Source organism: Mus musculus, chromosome 3, assembly GCF_000001635.26.
Source record: "Mus musculus strain C57BL/6J chromosome 3, GRCm38.p6 C57BL/6J".
In the NCBI taxonomy this organism is placed as follows: Eukaryota; Metazoa; Chordata; class Mammalia; order Rodentia; family Muridae; genus Mus; species Mus musculus.
Genome location: NC_000069.6, coordinates 84,101,570 through 84,115,838, shown reverse-complemented (window position 1 = coordinate 84,115,838; position 14,269 = coordinate 84,101,570). Strand labels below are relative to the sequence as shown.

The window sequence follows — 14,269 nt, the reverse complement described above, 5'->3', positions numbered from 1 at the left end:
CCTTCCCTGGCATTAAACCCTCCTTCTTCAGGATTCCAGTGTATACTGAAGACCAGCTGAGATAACCAGCCTCATGGACTGAACAGCTACTGGGTTCTTGAACTTTCTGTTGATAGAAAGCCACTGTTCAGCTAGGTAGATCATAGTTTGTAAGGCACTTTTACAAATCCCCTGCCTCTGTGTCTATATCTCTCTCCATGCCTCCTTTCCTCCATTGCTTCCTCTCTCTTTCAATATGTATGTGTGTGTGTGTGTGTGTGTGTGTGTGTGTGTGTGTGTGTGTGTGTTTATTCATCCTGTCAGTTGTTTCTCTAGAGAATCCTGACTAATACATATTTGGTACCACAAGTGATTCCAGAGCAACAGAAGTATAAGAATGAAATTAAAAGCATCCAGAATAGGTTTTCAAATTACCAACACCTACAGTTATTGAAGCCTCTCCTAGACACTTAAACAGTATTAAAACCCCATGGTATGAACTATTTTATAGATAAATGTATTTGATTATTTACCAGCTGTGAGAGACAACAGATTTGGTGACTCCATATATAAAATGTTTGACAGTTTGAAGGAAAAATAAGGAAAATTATAATGCTGGTTTGTTGCTCAGGGCATCTCTGGATAATTTGACAAAGGGAAAAAAAACCTGTGCTCTGTGATATAACTAAGAAACTTGTAGCATCTCAGAACACAGTGAAGGACAGCAGTGCACTCGGTGATAAGACTGACCAGCCCCAGGTGCAGAGAAACAATCTAAAGGTTTCTAAGTAACAATCTAAAGGTTTCTAAGTAACAATCTAAAGGTTTCTAAGTAACAATCTAAAGGTTTCTAAGTAACAATCTAAAGGTTTCTAAGTAACAATCTAAAGGTTTCTAAGTAACAATCTAAAGGTTTCTAAGTAACAATCTAAAGGTTTCTAAGTAACAATCTAAAGGTTTCTAAGTAACAATCTAAAGGTTTCTAAGTAACAATCTAAAGGTTTCTAAGTAACAATCTAAAGGTTTCTAAGTAACAATCTAAAGGTTTCTAAGTAACAATCTAAAGGTTTCTAAGTAACAATCTAAAGGTTTCTAAGTAACAATCTAAAGGTTTCTAAGTAACAATCTAAAGGTTTCTAAGTAACAATCTAAAGGTTTCTAAGTAACAATCTAAAGGTTTCTAAGTAACAATCTAAAGGTTTCTAAGTAACAATCTAAAGGTTTCTAAGTAACAATCTAAAGGTTTCTAAGTAACAATCTAAAGGTTTCTAAGTAACAATCTAAAGGTTTCTAAGTAACAATCTAAAGGTTTCTAAGTAACAATCTAAAGGTTTCTAAGTGGGCCCTGGAAGAGTCGTTTCTCTCCAGAAGCTACAGAGCTTTAGTTTCAGAAAGTCAAACTGAAGCCTCTAAGGATGTTAAAGTGAGGACAGTAACTGGTAAAGAATGGGATCCTCTAACTTGGGGTGGAGCTATATGGGAGGTCCCTACTGAGGTTAAGAACTTTGAACCCTCAGATTCTCCAGGGTTTATCTTACTTGAGGAAATAGTCTCTCCACTCTCAGCAGAAAACGCACTTCCACTCACATCCCTTGAAATACTGCCTTTTTCCACCATTGATTGAGGAAATTAATTCTTCATTGTCCAATAATCCAGCAGTGGTTTTCCCTTTAAGGAGATGCTAGGTAAGATAACACTGATATTCCCCAGAGCCACCGATAGTTGCCTCTAGACCTACAACCGAGTAAAGACTAAGCAGCTTTCTAGAAGGGAGATAGAAAGCATATATAGTCCACGAGGATGTGTGCCACACTGCTAAACAGCCTAATGATTTTGCTAGTTTATTCAAGCAATCATTTGGGGAGTATGAGTGGGAATGGATTTTAATGATGGGAGGAAAAAAAGTGAATCAGGCTGATATGCTTAGAAGTTACCAGAATTCCCATATAGGTTCCCTGACCTGTGGAGTGAGGGCTGTCATGGTTGAAAGGACCAGGTGGGAAACCTTCAGAGTTGCCGTTGCCAAGGGAACTAGTGAGCAAAAGACAATATTGCATCTCAGGAGGAACTGCAGAAGTTAGTGCCACCATCAAGGACTTGAAAGGTTTGGGGGTGATGACTCCCATCACTTCCCTTATCCCTCCTTTCTGGCCAGTGGGAAAGATAGATGTACCATGAAGAATGACTGTTGACTTCTGAAACTCAAGTCATGACTTCAGTTGTCGCTGCTGTACCAGATGTGGTGTGACTGCCAGATCTACCAACAGCAGAGACCAACACTGAGCCACAGATCCTTTCTCTGTGGAATGGACAACACTTTGTCCTTCAGAGAGTAGATAATTTATCTATGAATTTGCCTCTCCCTCATATAGTGCTTCTGCCAAAATCACCATCTGTGAACTTACAGAATGCCCTATCCACCATCATGGTATTCTATACAGTACTGCTTCTGACCAAAGAACTCCCTTCACAGCCAGAGAGGTGTGACAGTGGTCTCACAATCATGCAATGTACTGGTCTTTCCAAGTTTCCCAACATCCTGAAGCAGCTGCCCTGATAGGAAGATGGGATGGTCTTTTGATGTCATAAACAGTGCCAATTAGGTGACAGCACCCTGGAGGGCCGGAGTTTTCCAGAACACACTTCTCCCATAGCCAGGATCCATGGATCCAGGAATCAAGGGATGGAAAAGGCAGTAGTTCCACTTACTATCATCCCTAGTGACCCACTAGGAAAATTTTCACTTCCTGTTCCCATGACCTTAAGTTCTGCTGGCCCAGAAGTTTTGGTTCCAGAGTGGGCAGTGCTTTTGAAAGGAGCACAACAAACATTCCACTGAACTGGAAGCTCAGACTTCCTCCTGGACACTTTGGGCTTCTGAAAGGAATAGCAGTATTATTTACAGGCTAAGAAAGGAATAACAGTATTAGGAGGGGTAACTGATCAAGTTTACCAGGGAAAATTGGATTGCTTCTCACAATGGAGGTAAGAAAGATTAGGTCTTGAGTGTAGGAGATCCTTTTGAGTGTCTCTTGGTGTTACCGTATCGGGTGACTAGAGTCGTAGGAAACTATAACAACCTAATCCAAGCAGGATGACAAAGGGTCCATACTGCTCAGGGGTAAAGATCTGGGTCACTCTTCCAAGGAGAGACCAAGACCTGCTGAAGTACCTGCTGGGGTGGAGGAAATCTTGAATGGGCCGTAGAGAAAGGTAGTTAAAAATACCAGCTAAGGCCGTGTGACCAGTTGCAGAAACTGGGACTATAATTGACATGAATATTTCCCTCATATTTTGTTAAGACTGTGTTCGTACAGATATTTGTGTTTTCTTTCCTCCATTTCTTTATCATATAATCTAACATCAATTAAGAGAATATCATTGGTTATCACGTTTAAGTCTGAGATACTGAAAAAATGTCCTTTAAGGGACATTGCCACCTATTCTAAATTTATAATAAGCTTGCAGTTGTATGAGGTATGGTTATATAATGTTAGGCAAAATTATGACCTGATTAAATATATAATATACTTACATTGTATGTATATATTATATGTGGGAGAGTTTTATCATGTGAGATGTAATCATGACCTGGTTATTGTTTTTATTTAGAAATTAAGCATGACTTAAGGATATATGATTGTGTGTGTTAACCTGACAAGGGGTGGACTTGTGATGGTTGTTTTTGATTGTGAACTTGACTGTATCTGGTATTAACTAAAATCTAAAGGACCGTGTATCTTATCACTGTGTGAGGGTCAATATGTGATTTAAGCTGTAATAGAGTTTCTTTTATGAACTTGAGTACCCTTGTATTCGCTGTATAGATGTTAAGATTGCAGTATCCTTTCTGTGGATTTTTCCTTGGAGTATGCAGTGTCTTTCCCTAACTCTCTGACTAGTTTAGGTCCCATAGTAAAGTGGCTCTGCCAGCTTGCTTCTGAGGTCCATCTGCTTGGAATATCTTTTTGCATCATTTTTCCCTGAGGTGAATTCTATTGTTCACGGTAATGTGTTTCTTGGATGCAGCTAAAGGATGAAGCCTGTTATGAATGAATCCACTGTCTTAAACTGTGCTGTTTTATTGGGAAATCGAGACCATTAATGATGAGAGCTATTGATGAACAATGTGTGTTTGTTGATTCCTGTTTACTGTGGTTGAGGTGGGTTTTTTTTTTTTTTTTGTTTTGCTTTTTGTTTTTGTTTTTGATCTCTGGTCTGATATTATTTATTTTCTGTGTTGTCTTGGGTGTTATTAGCTTTTTCAGGTTGAAATTTTCTCTCTAGTGCAGTGGTTCTCAACCTTTAGGAGTCAATGACCCTTTCACGGGGGTTCCTAAGACCATCAGAAAACATATTGTTACATAACAATTCATAACAATAGCAAAATTACAGTTATAAAGTAGGAATGAAAATAATGTTATGGTGGGAATTCACCATAGCATAAGGATAGCAGCATTAGGAAGGCTGAGAATCATTGCTCTAGTGTCTTCTCTAGGGCTGAGTTTATAGATAAATAGAGCTTAAATTTGATTTTATTATAAAATATTTTTCTCCGTCTATTGTGATAAAAAGTTTTGCTGGGTATATACTTTGGGATGGTATAGTAGAGTCTTCTAGAGTCTCTACAGGCCCTTCCAGTTTTTAGAGTCTCTATTGAGAAGTGAGGTGTTATTATAGTAGGTCTCTCTTTAAATGTTATTTATTCCCTTGCCGCTTTTAATAAGCTTTCTTTGTTCTGTATGTTTGATGTTTTAATATTATGTGATGTGGGGAGTTTCTTTTCTAGTCCAGAGTCTGGAGTTCTGTATGCTTCTTATACTTTGATAGATATTACCTTCTTTAGGTTGGGGAACTTTTCCTCTCTGATTTTGTTGAAGATATTTGCTGTGCCTTTGGTTTGGGTTTCTTCCTTTTCCTCTATTCTATCATTCATAGAATTGTCCCTTTTATAGTGACCCTGATTTCCTGGATACTTTGTGCCTGATATTTTTAGATGTAACATTTTCTTTGACTAAGTTACCCATTCCTTCCATTTTTGTCTTCCAACGACTGAGATTTTTTCTTCCATCTCTTGTATTCTGTTGGTGAGACTTGCCTCTGAGTTTCTTGTTTGAGTTTTTATATTTTTCATTTTTAGCTTTCCCTCAGTTTAGGTTTTCTTTACCGATTCTATTTCCATCTATAGTTCTTGAACAGTTTTCTTCATTTCATGGATGTCTTTAATGGATTATTTCCTCTTTAAGGCCCTCTAACATAGTCTTAAAGTCTATTGTAAAGTCCTTGTCTTATGCTTCAGCTACACTGCATTTTCAGGGCTTATTGTGGTAGGGTTGCTGGGCTCTAGTGGAGACATGTTGTCCTGGCTGTTCATGGTTGTATTTTTATAGAGGTGGCTTGTCATCTGGGATTGGGAAGATTGTAATTTTAGGTGCTGATGTTTGGTCTTGTCTTTGTTGAGTGGGTGTTTTGCTCCTTGGTTTCTGTTGCCCTCTCTGGTTCTTAGGAGAACAATATGGTGGCTGTGAGTTGCCTGGTGGAGAGTACTTCTGAGATCCTGACAGGTATGGCCACTGGGGGCTCCAGTTAGAATGTATTCTTAGTGGAAGCTGATACATGAGATGGAGCTGGGCTAGAAGTGGGGAGGTACAGATAGGGGTTCACAGAGGGAAGAATGCAGAGTGTGCCTTTGGTATATGCTTAGCCACCCTGCCCCGAACAGGTGCAGGGAAGGAGGAGAGGCTGGAATTGGCAGTTTATTGGGTTCCCAGAGAATACATGCTGGATTGGAGGCTTGAATGAAAGGATGTGGGGAGGGAGTAGTGAGGGAGGGAGAAGATCTGTGGGTTCTGCTAGAATTGGGGGCAGGGAGGAAGAGGAGGCTACAGCGGGTGGTCTCATACAGAGGTGAGCATGAGACTGGGCTATTGGGTTTAGAAGAGAGGAAAGACAGTGAAGGCCTACCTGCTTTCCTGGCAGACATGGCAGGCAGGTTCCCAGGAAGTGCCTGCAGAAGGCTGAGACAAAGGGATATGGATGGGATGGGGGTAGGGGTATGGGTAGTGGAGGCTGTAGGAGATCTGCTTGATCAGATGGATATGGGGGCAGAGAGGAACCTAGAACTTTGTACTTGTACTCTACCACTGGGCTACACATGTCCCTAGCCCAACCTGTTTCACTATTAAAAGTGCAATATGTGCTTTAATGTGCTACCAGAGATTTTGTATTTTAGAATCAGGTACTTTCTAGCTTCCTCTTTATTTTAACAATGGAGTTATAAAAATGTTTTAAGTCAAGTGTGGTGGTTCATGCCCATAATCCTAGCACTTAGAAGGCTGAGTCTGGACGACATAATGAGTTCCAGGCCAGCCTGGAATATGGTGTGAAACGTGACTCAAAACAAACATACAAATGACAGGGAATATAGCTAAGTTGGTAGAACTTTTGCTTAGCGTGTACAAAACCATGGGCTAAGCCCCAGTACTGCATAAACCAGGGGTAGTGCTTGCCTGTAAGCCCAATACTCAGGAGGTCCAAAGTTCAAGGTCATTCTCAGCCTCATAGGAAGTTCAAGTCTGGCATAAGGAGACTCTAGTTCAAAACAACGGTAACTGAAAGAAACAAAGGGAGGGAAGAGAAGAAAGACAAATATTGAATAAATTCTCTATATTTTAACATTAAATATCAGCACAGACTACTAAACACTGCACCTTAGCCTCTGTTCCTGTTGCTTGATTGTGAAAGGGAGCAATCTGGAAATGTTCTGCACTACAGAAAGGACTGTGTCACAGTTTATAGGGAGTATGTGCTTCCACATTTACTTCAGATTTATTCTTTCATGTTAGTTTTCAGCAGTCAGAGATAGAAATTGGAGGACAGTAATTTTCTGTATACTGTTTAAGGGAAGGTCAACTCTTGGCATCACCCAGACCTGCTATTTCTGCAGTTGATAGTAGTAGTTGCTGCTTCTTTGTTCCATTTCTTTTTTTCCTTAACACTGGCAGTAGCTGAGAGAAGCACCTACAATGAGTAGTGGCATTGGCATGTCTGCAAATTGTCAGCCAGGCTACCGAGTATGAGTCAATCCATGTAGACGGTAGAACTGGGAGTAGGGAGGCCTTCTGTCAAGCCACAGCAGAGCTTTCAGCCAGCAGAAGAGTATAGTAATTCAAAAAGGCTCCTAAGAATGTCTTAAGACAGGAAGTACTCTATTGAGGTTTTGTCTTTTATTGTCTATTGTAATACTAAGTGTGGGCCCCCAAGAGTCTGAAGTCTGCATGTAGCCCCTGTGACCCTGTCCCACGTTATTTCTGATTGGTGAATAAAGATGCCAACAGCCAAAAGTTGGGCGGATACCTAGTCTCCATATTATCAGAATCTACTTTCCTATTGAACCCCAAATTATTGCTTACTATATTTCATCTGACTGCTCTTAACTCCATTTGGCTAGCCCACAGGGCTACCTCTTTATGACTCATCTAACCCATGGCAGCTTCTCCTTCTCTCTCCTGTACCTTCACCTTGTTCCTCTTCTTCCTCTTCCTCATCTGACCTCAAGCCCTGGAAACTGAAACCTCACCTATGTCTCTTCTGCCCAGCTATTGGCTGTTGGCAGGTCTTGGGGGCTGCACTTAGCATTACAATAGACAATAAAAGACAAAACCTCAACATTCCCACTTTTAGTCCAATAAAGGACTCAGTTCTCTCAGCGACTATGACAAGTATGCAAATTATTAGGTAGGATATATACTTGTAACATCTGGTTCATCATATTTGGCAATTTAGATGAAGTGTTTTATCGTCTATCCTAAGTTAAAGGGTTTATAATTCTGTACCTCAATCATGTTTGATTTTTAACTTATATTACCATCTGAAAGCCATCCTTTTAAATCTAGAACTTCTTTAATGCTAAACAACATAAATTCAATTATGAGACTATAACTAGTCTTCAACCCCGTCAGAGATTTAAAAAGGAATATATATTCAAATATATATTGCAGGTATGCAGTATGCAGGAGCATAGCTTCCAAAATTTAAACAGTTGGCAGAGACAGATGACTTCCTGGACAGTCCCCAATGTTCCTTACAGTGTTCGAACATCTATCTTCAGCTTTCTGGCCCAGAACATCTGAAGCAGGAATTATGAATGACTAGCTTACCCTGCCTTAGCAGAGCTTAGCAGTCGACTATCCTGCACCTGTTTGTCCTTTTTGGACAGCATTCTATCTGTAGATGAAATTAGGGCTTTTTTTTTTTTTTTTTTTTTTTTTTGGCCAGTGACTAGCTGTCACAAATGAAGCAACACTTCATGGAAGTATTTGTGCTTAACATCTTCTTTGAAGTGGAATGGGGTACTGTCAGAAGCAGATCTGTTTTGTAATCAAAAGATCTTTTAATAATGAAATGGTTTTAAATGCTATATTCTGTGGATCTGTGACACATTTAAAGACCATCTATCCATATGTAGCATAACTGAATTGTTAAACATTGATTATTTTTAGCTATTTACTATGTGAATAACCTTGAAAACATTTTATTGTATGTAACTAAATTAGAATTAGTCTAATCTGACCATGAAGGTGCAGGAGGGAGATAGAGAAGCCACCTGAGTTAGATGAGCCATAAAAAAAAAAAACATGGTTCTGTAGGCTAGCCAATTGGAGGTAAGAGCAGCTCAGATCAAATATAGCAATAGTAAGTAATAATTCAGGGTTATGAGTAGGAAAGTAGATTCTGATAACATGGAGGCTTGGTAGTTGCTCAGCTTTTGTGCTGCTTAAGCCTTATTAAAAATATAAAGGCTGTTTATGTTTTTTTTTTTTTTAATCTGGGAACTCAATAAGCAAAGGCGGGGCTGGGTTTAAATAATTTCTATAACAGTACTCACCCTGTCTGTTAGAGATCAGTCACAGCAATGCTGCTGAAGAAGTAGCTACACCGGGTACATTGTCAGGTACTTTCCAAGTGCAGTTTGTTTGCCAACAGTTTAAGAGGTGACTGCCATTCCTATCACTAGTTCTGTATTTGAGGAACTAGAAGCACGAAGGCATTGAATACCTTGGCGGAGGTTCCTGCACTGGTGCCGTCTAGGCTGTCTTCACATCCAGTGCCTGCAGAGCTGTCATTGCACTCACATGGGTGTTCTCCCTCTGCTTCTCTTCTCTTCACTAGCCTTCCCTTTTCCTCTTTCTTCTGTCAAAGAATGGATCATCTGGGCTTAGATAGCAAGGAAAGACCATTCCGTTACATCCTACTTAGCCTTAAATTTATTTCTCTGAGCTGTGTCAATGTGGCATTTACTAATTATATTTACCCATTTATATTTAAGTCATGCATAGTTCAGTTTCTCAGTCATAGCTACCATCATGGCACACATGTGTCTAATGACCCTGTAGTGGAGAGTGTAGAGCTAGGATGTCCCCACCATGCAGGGCTCTATGGGCTGGGCTGTTCTAGAGCATCTTACCGTCTAGACAGCAACAGCAGCAGCAAAGCCAAAGCTAGAGAACAAGGAGAAAGTGCAGGGTGGCAGGCAGGGAGCCTTGGGCCAGTTCCAGGCAGGCCATTTGAACTTTGACTTTTGCCTTAAATTTATCTGAGAATCTTTGCCAGCTTTGTGTGAAATTATTTTTCAGATTTCACAAACGTTAGTCACACAGTTGTAGCACCATGGCATCTCTGAGTTGGTGAAGCCTCTGCCTGAAATGTCACAGGGTACCTGTCTGTTGGCTCATGCTATTTAAAAGCCTTATGCTGTTCCCCTTGAAAGAAAAATGGCAGGAGGCCATTTCTGATCCCTTTAAATATTTATAAAGGTTAATCATTTAAAATTGAAAAGAGCTCTAGAACTTTTTTTCAAACACTCTTTAAAGGATAATTGCTTAATGACTGATGTTGACAGAAACTGTGACTTACATGAGTTAGCACAAGCCATGAAACTACCCAAAAAGTAGTGCGAGTTTTCCCCTGATGTATGGTAGCATCATCACCTTTGAGTTCATCCATGTTAACCATCTGTTCCTGTCTGCTTACAATTATTACACTCAACATATTTATTTTATTTAATTATTCAGTATCTATGAAAAGCACTTGAGATTTCAGCAAAGGATGAGAACTAGGCTTATTATACTGTTCACATGTGTGAGGACAAGCACACCTCAGTTTCCACAGCGGGAGTGGCTCCTAGACCTTGTGAGATACTAAAATCTGGATGTTCAAGTTCGTTATTTTAAAAAAAAAAAATGGGCAAGTGAGGCTCCCCAGGTAAAGGCTTTCCAAGCCTGACAGCCTAAATTCAATCCCTAGGACCCTCGGGATGGAAGGAGACCTGGCTCTTGCAAGTTCTCTGATATCACACAAATAATAAATAAATTAAAATGCCAATTATATGTCTTTGTATAATACATTTATGCAAAATGCATATTTAGATATAAATGTAATACATGTCTACAAGATGGCATAATAGCTGCTTATAGTTTTTATAATAATCTTTTAAGTAATATCTAGATTACTTATAATTCCTACTACAACAGAAATGCTCTGTAAACATTTGTTATGTTGTATCATTCAGAGGGTGAGTGCATTGAGAGAAACTTCTGTACATGTTTAGTACAGGTGGTGGGGGTTGCCTTGTTTTGTTGTGTTTTTTAAGTAGTTTTGATAGTGGATAATTGGATCTTCAGATGCAGAACCCATGGACACTGAGAACTGAGTAGATAAATATAGCATGTCAAAACATGTATTTTTGAAATTTATTACTTCATTACACATAAGATTTGGCCTAACTGTACATGAAATCCTTTAAATCCAGGAAGAACGAGCCATGCTTGCAAAAGAACTTTCTTCATTTCGAGACCAAAGGCAACAACTTAAGGCAGAAGTGGAAAAATATCGAGAATGTGACCCACAGGTTGTGGAAGAGATACGTAAGTTTGCATCATAACTTGAGCATCTTTAATTTGGTAACTGGAGACTTTGCATCTCTACTTTCCCGGAACCATCCTTTCCTTGTTTATGAGAAGACCGTCTTCCTCCTAAGCCACTTCAGTGCTGCGTGAGCAGCTATCTAACAGAAAGACACTGCCTTCCGCATGATGTCTACTAAAGAGACTCGGTCCAGCCCTGAGTGGTCACAGCTTGGCCACTGAAATCATTTTAGGAGTAAGGAAGGTGAGTGGGGTAAGGACAGTAGAGGCGAGAGACAGTCAGGAAACTGAGAGGTCAGAGCAGGAGCAGGGTGCTCTTAGGCACCTCCAGTCTACTGAGGAAATCCACTGTTACCTTCTAAGAAAAGGGTATATAAATACAAGAGCTTGCCAAGTTGTAAGGTTGCCTTATGGATGGATATACCAGTGACTTTCTTTCTAACTGTGGAGCGCGGAGGACAACTTACAACAGTTGGTTCTCTCTTCTCACCATCTGGGTCTCAGGAGTCTGACTCAGGTCATCAAGCTTGGTAGCAAGCACCTTTGACCACTGAGCTATCTTACCTGCCTTATTTCAGTTTTAAAATAAAACCCTCAAAGCTTGGCATTATTTATGTATTTATACAATATAAAATTATAATACTTATAGAATTTTAAAAAACATAATAAAAATATAACATTAAACTGTTTAGGAAAAAATATATAACTTTTCCCATATTTTTCTATTTAACTTACTTTTGTTTAGGGCAAACTTTACCAAGTGTATCTTTTTAAAACTCGGACATAGTATATGACTAAGACTTTGAGAAAACTGCAAGTACTTGGTACATTAGAAGTAGCCAGAGCAGAGTTGAATTATAATTAAAGTGGCCTAGCTGGAGAGAGAGAGAGAGAGAGAGAGAGAGAGAGAGAGAGAGAGAGAGAGAGAGAGAGAGAGAGAGAGAGAGAGATGCTGTCTTTTGAGAACAAGTTCTTTCTATGTAGCCCAAGTTGGCTTCAAGCTAGCAAGCTAGCAATTCCCTTGCCTCAGGCTCCAGAATGCTGGAATTACAGCATAGTCAGGGCCACCTGCCTAAGGAAACACCTGTGACCATACTGTGGAGACCATAGAACAAAAGATCTTCCTTGACTGTGGCCAAGAAGTGTAGAGCGTAAACAAAAGGAAACTGGCCAGCTAAGCAAGCAAGCAAGCACTGCCCTAAAGAAACAGTGGCAAGGGCCACTTGACACCGCAGGGAGAAAGGAGCAGACCAGTCAGAGGGTCTGAGGACCAGATTTGCTTCCTGGAAAAACATGAGAATTTGAATTGATCACAGAGGGATTAGGCTGAGTCAGGGCAGGTGAATTCAGGAACTTCTGGAAGATACAGCCATGCTGATCTTGAAAGCAAGTCACCTGAGGGTGTTGAGCTGGGGGAAGAAACAGATCTGGGAAGCTCTTCAGCACCTTAGGCACACCACACAGCTGCATCTTGAGCAGGTGACCTTTTGAGAGTGGAAGATTAGTGAACCTAGCTTCCTGGTTGCCACCTTCTCTTTGGTTTCCTGCTGCTGTGAGCATCTATGTTCACTGAAGATCCTCTGATTTTACAACTTTCAATTGAAATAGCTAATTTTATAGAGCCTGATTTTAGCTAAGCACTTTGTTCTTCTGAACGATGAAAAAGAACCTGTGAGAAGAGATGTCTCTCCAAACACAGAATTTGTTAAGAATGGCTGTCTCAAAGAGTTCTACTCCCATCTCTATGAAGATCTTTGTCTCTTAGGAGGCAGAGGCAGGCAGATCTCTGAATTTGATGCCAGCCTGGTCTACAGAGATAGTGCCAGGATAACCAGGGCTACACAAATAAACCCTGCCTTGAAAAACCAAAAAACAAACCAAAATAAAACATCTAAAAGAGCAGCACTGTCCAGCTGCGTGCGGTGGTTGTCGCTGCTTGTCGGAAGCAGCGCTTCCTTTCTTCGTGTCCCACGCCTCTCTCTGTTTAGGAGCTGTAAGTGTTCGCTCTCCTTAGTGAGGATTTCAGATTTGCCACTTCGAGATTCTCATGGTACTGCACCAGGTGGTTCCTTGGGCAGGTGACCCTGGCCAACATCCCTTCTAAACATCACTTATGCACCATGAGACTCAAGATTGAAAACAGCTAACTATTGCCAGGTATCTTAGCATGCCCAAAACAAGCTCAGGAGTACTTACAAAGATCCAAAATCACCTAGCAAAACAGGCTTGCTTGGAATGCAGACTAATATCTCCAGTTGTGCAGCCTAGGAAAGCGTGATGCAAACTGAACAGAATACAGTGTCAGTCAGAACAGAGAAATGAACCAGAGGCAGAACCAGCGGGGCAGAACATCACAATGGTCACATTTCCTGACAGGAAAACTATCGCTGACATGACAATTACACTGATTGGATTAATAGCTGATTGCTTTTTGCCAAGGATCAGATTAGTGTATTTGAAGACGGGAGAGTAAAGTTAGATATTAAACTGGCGACCATGAGCTGAGGACATCGTAGCTTCACATATGTGTAACTGGACTCAGAAAGGTGTGTACTGCCTGCTAGACCAGGGAAATATGTATAAAAATAAACAATTGTTTTAAATTTTAATGAAGCAGATTGTGCACCGGCTATTGCCCAGCCTCCTATACCATATGTAGTAAATTATTCATGAAGTTTTTCAGTGAAAACTACGATTTCCACAGATCCAAAAAACTTAAAATTGTTAGTAGCAGATGTCAGAAATATCATCATTAAATTTAAATAACTTTACTAGGCTCTAACTTCTAACCCCAAATGTTAATGTCCTTTATTATAATGAAGATTTTCATAGGATTTCAGCTATCAAGTTAGTCAGAAATAATTGGATTAATTTAGGATTATGTGGTTTAGAAATTGATTGTAATAGGATTTAGCTCTTGACAGCACGGCTCGTACACCCACATTACAACAATCAGGCTTACCCAATGTCCTCCATTCTTGTGGGGCAAGATTTCCTGATAATAGTCCATAGAGACGTGGCTAATCGTAAGTTCTTTTTAAATAATGTCTGCAGGAAATATTTGCAGTTCATCCTTCCGGTGGGATAATTGATGCTATTCACAAGTTTAGTTGTGAGTAACCAGGAAAGCGAAAAGTCAGAGAAACAGTTTTATTTTTAAAAAAGAATACTATTTTAGCTACCATAGTCATTATTTGAACAAGATTAAGTAAAACTAGATGTAGAAACTAAATTTTCACAAAAGTACTTGAAAGTCAGCCAGCTGTGGTGGCACACACCTACAGGCCCAGCTGTCTGGGAAGATGAGGCATAAAGGTCAGAAGTTTGAAGCCAGCCTGGGCAGCTTAAACCTGCTTTGTTTCCTG

The 14,269-nt window shown here is 40.0% G+C and overlaps 1 protein-coding gene across 2 annotated transcripts in view; it reads left to right on the top strand.

Moving 5' to 3' along the window:
• Positions 1–14,269, top strand: part of Mnd1 (meiotic nuclear divisions 1) — a 67,866-nt gene that overhangs the window by 39,960 nt on the left and 13,637 nt on the right. For both annotated transcript variants that reach the window (XM_006502262.4, NM_029797.3), the window contains one exon: positions 10,790–10,904. In XM_006502262.4, the coding sequence (XP_006502325.1) occupies positions 10,790–10,904 (115 nt within the window). The remainder of the gene's footprint in view (positions 1–10,789; positions 10,905–14,269) is intronic.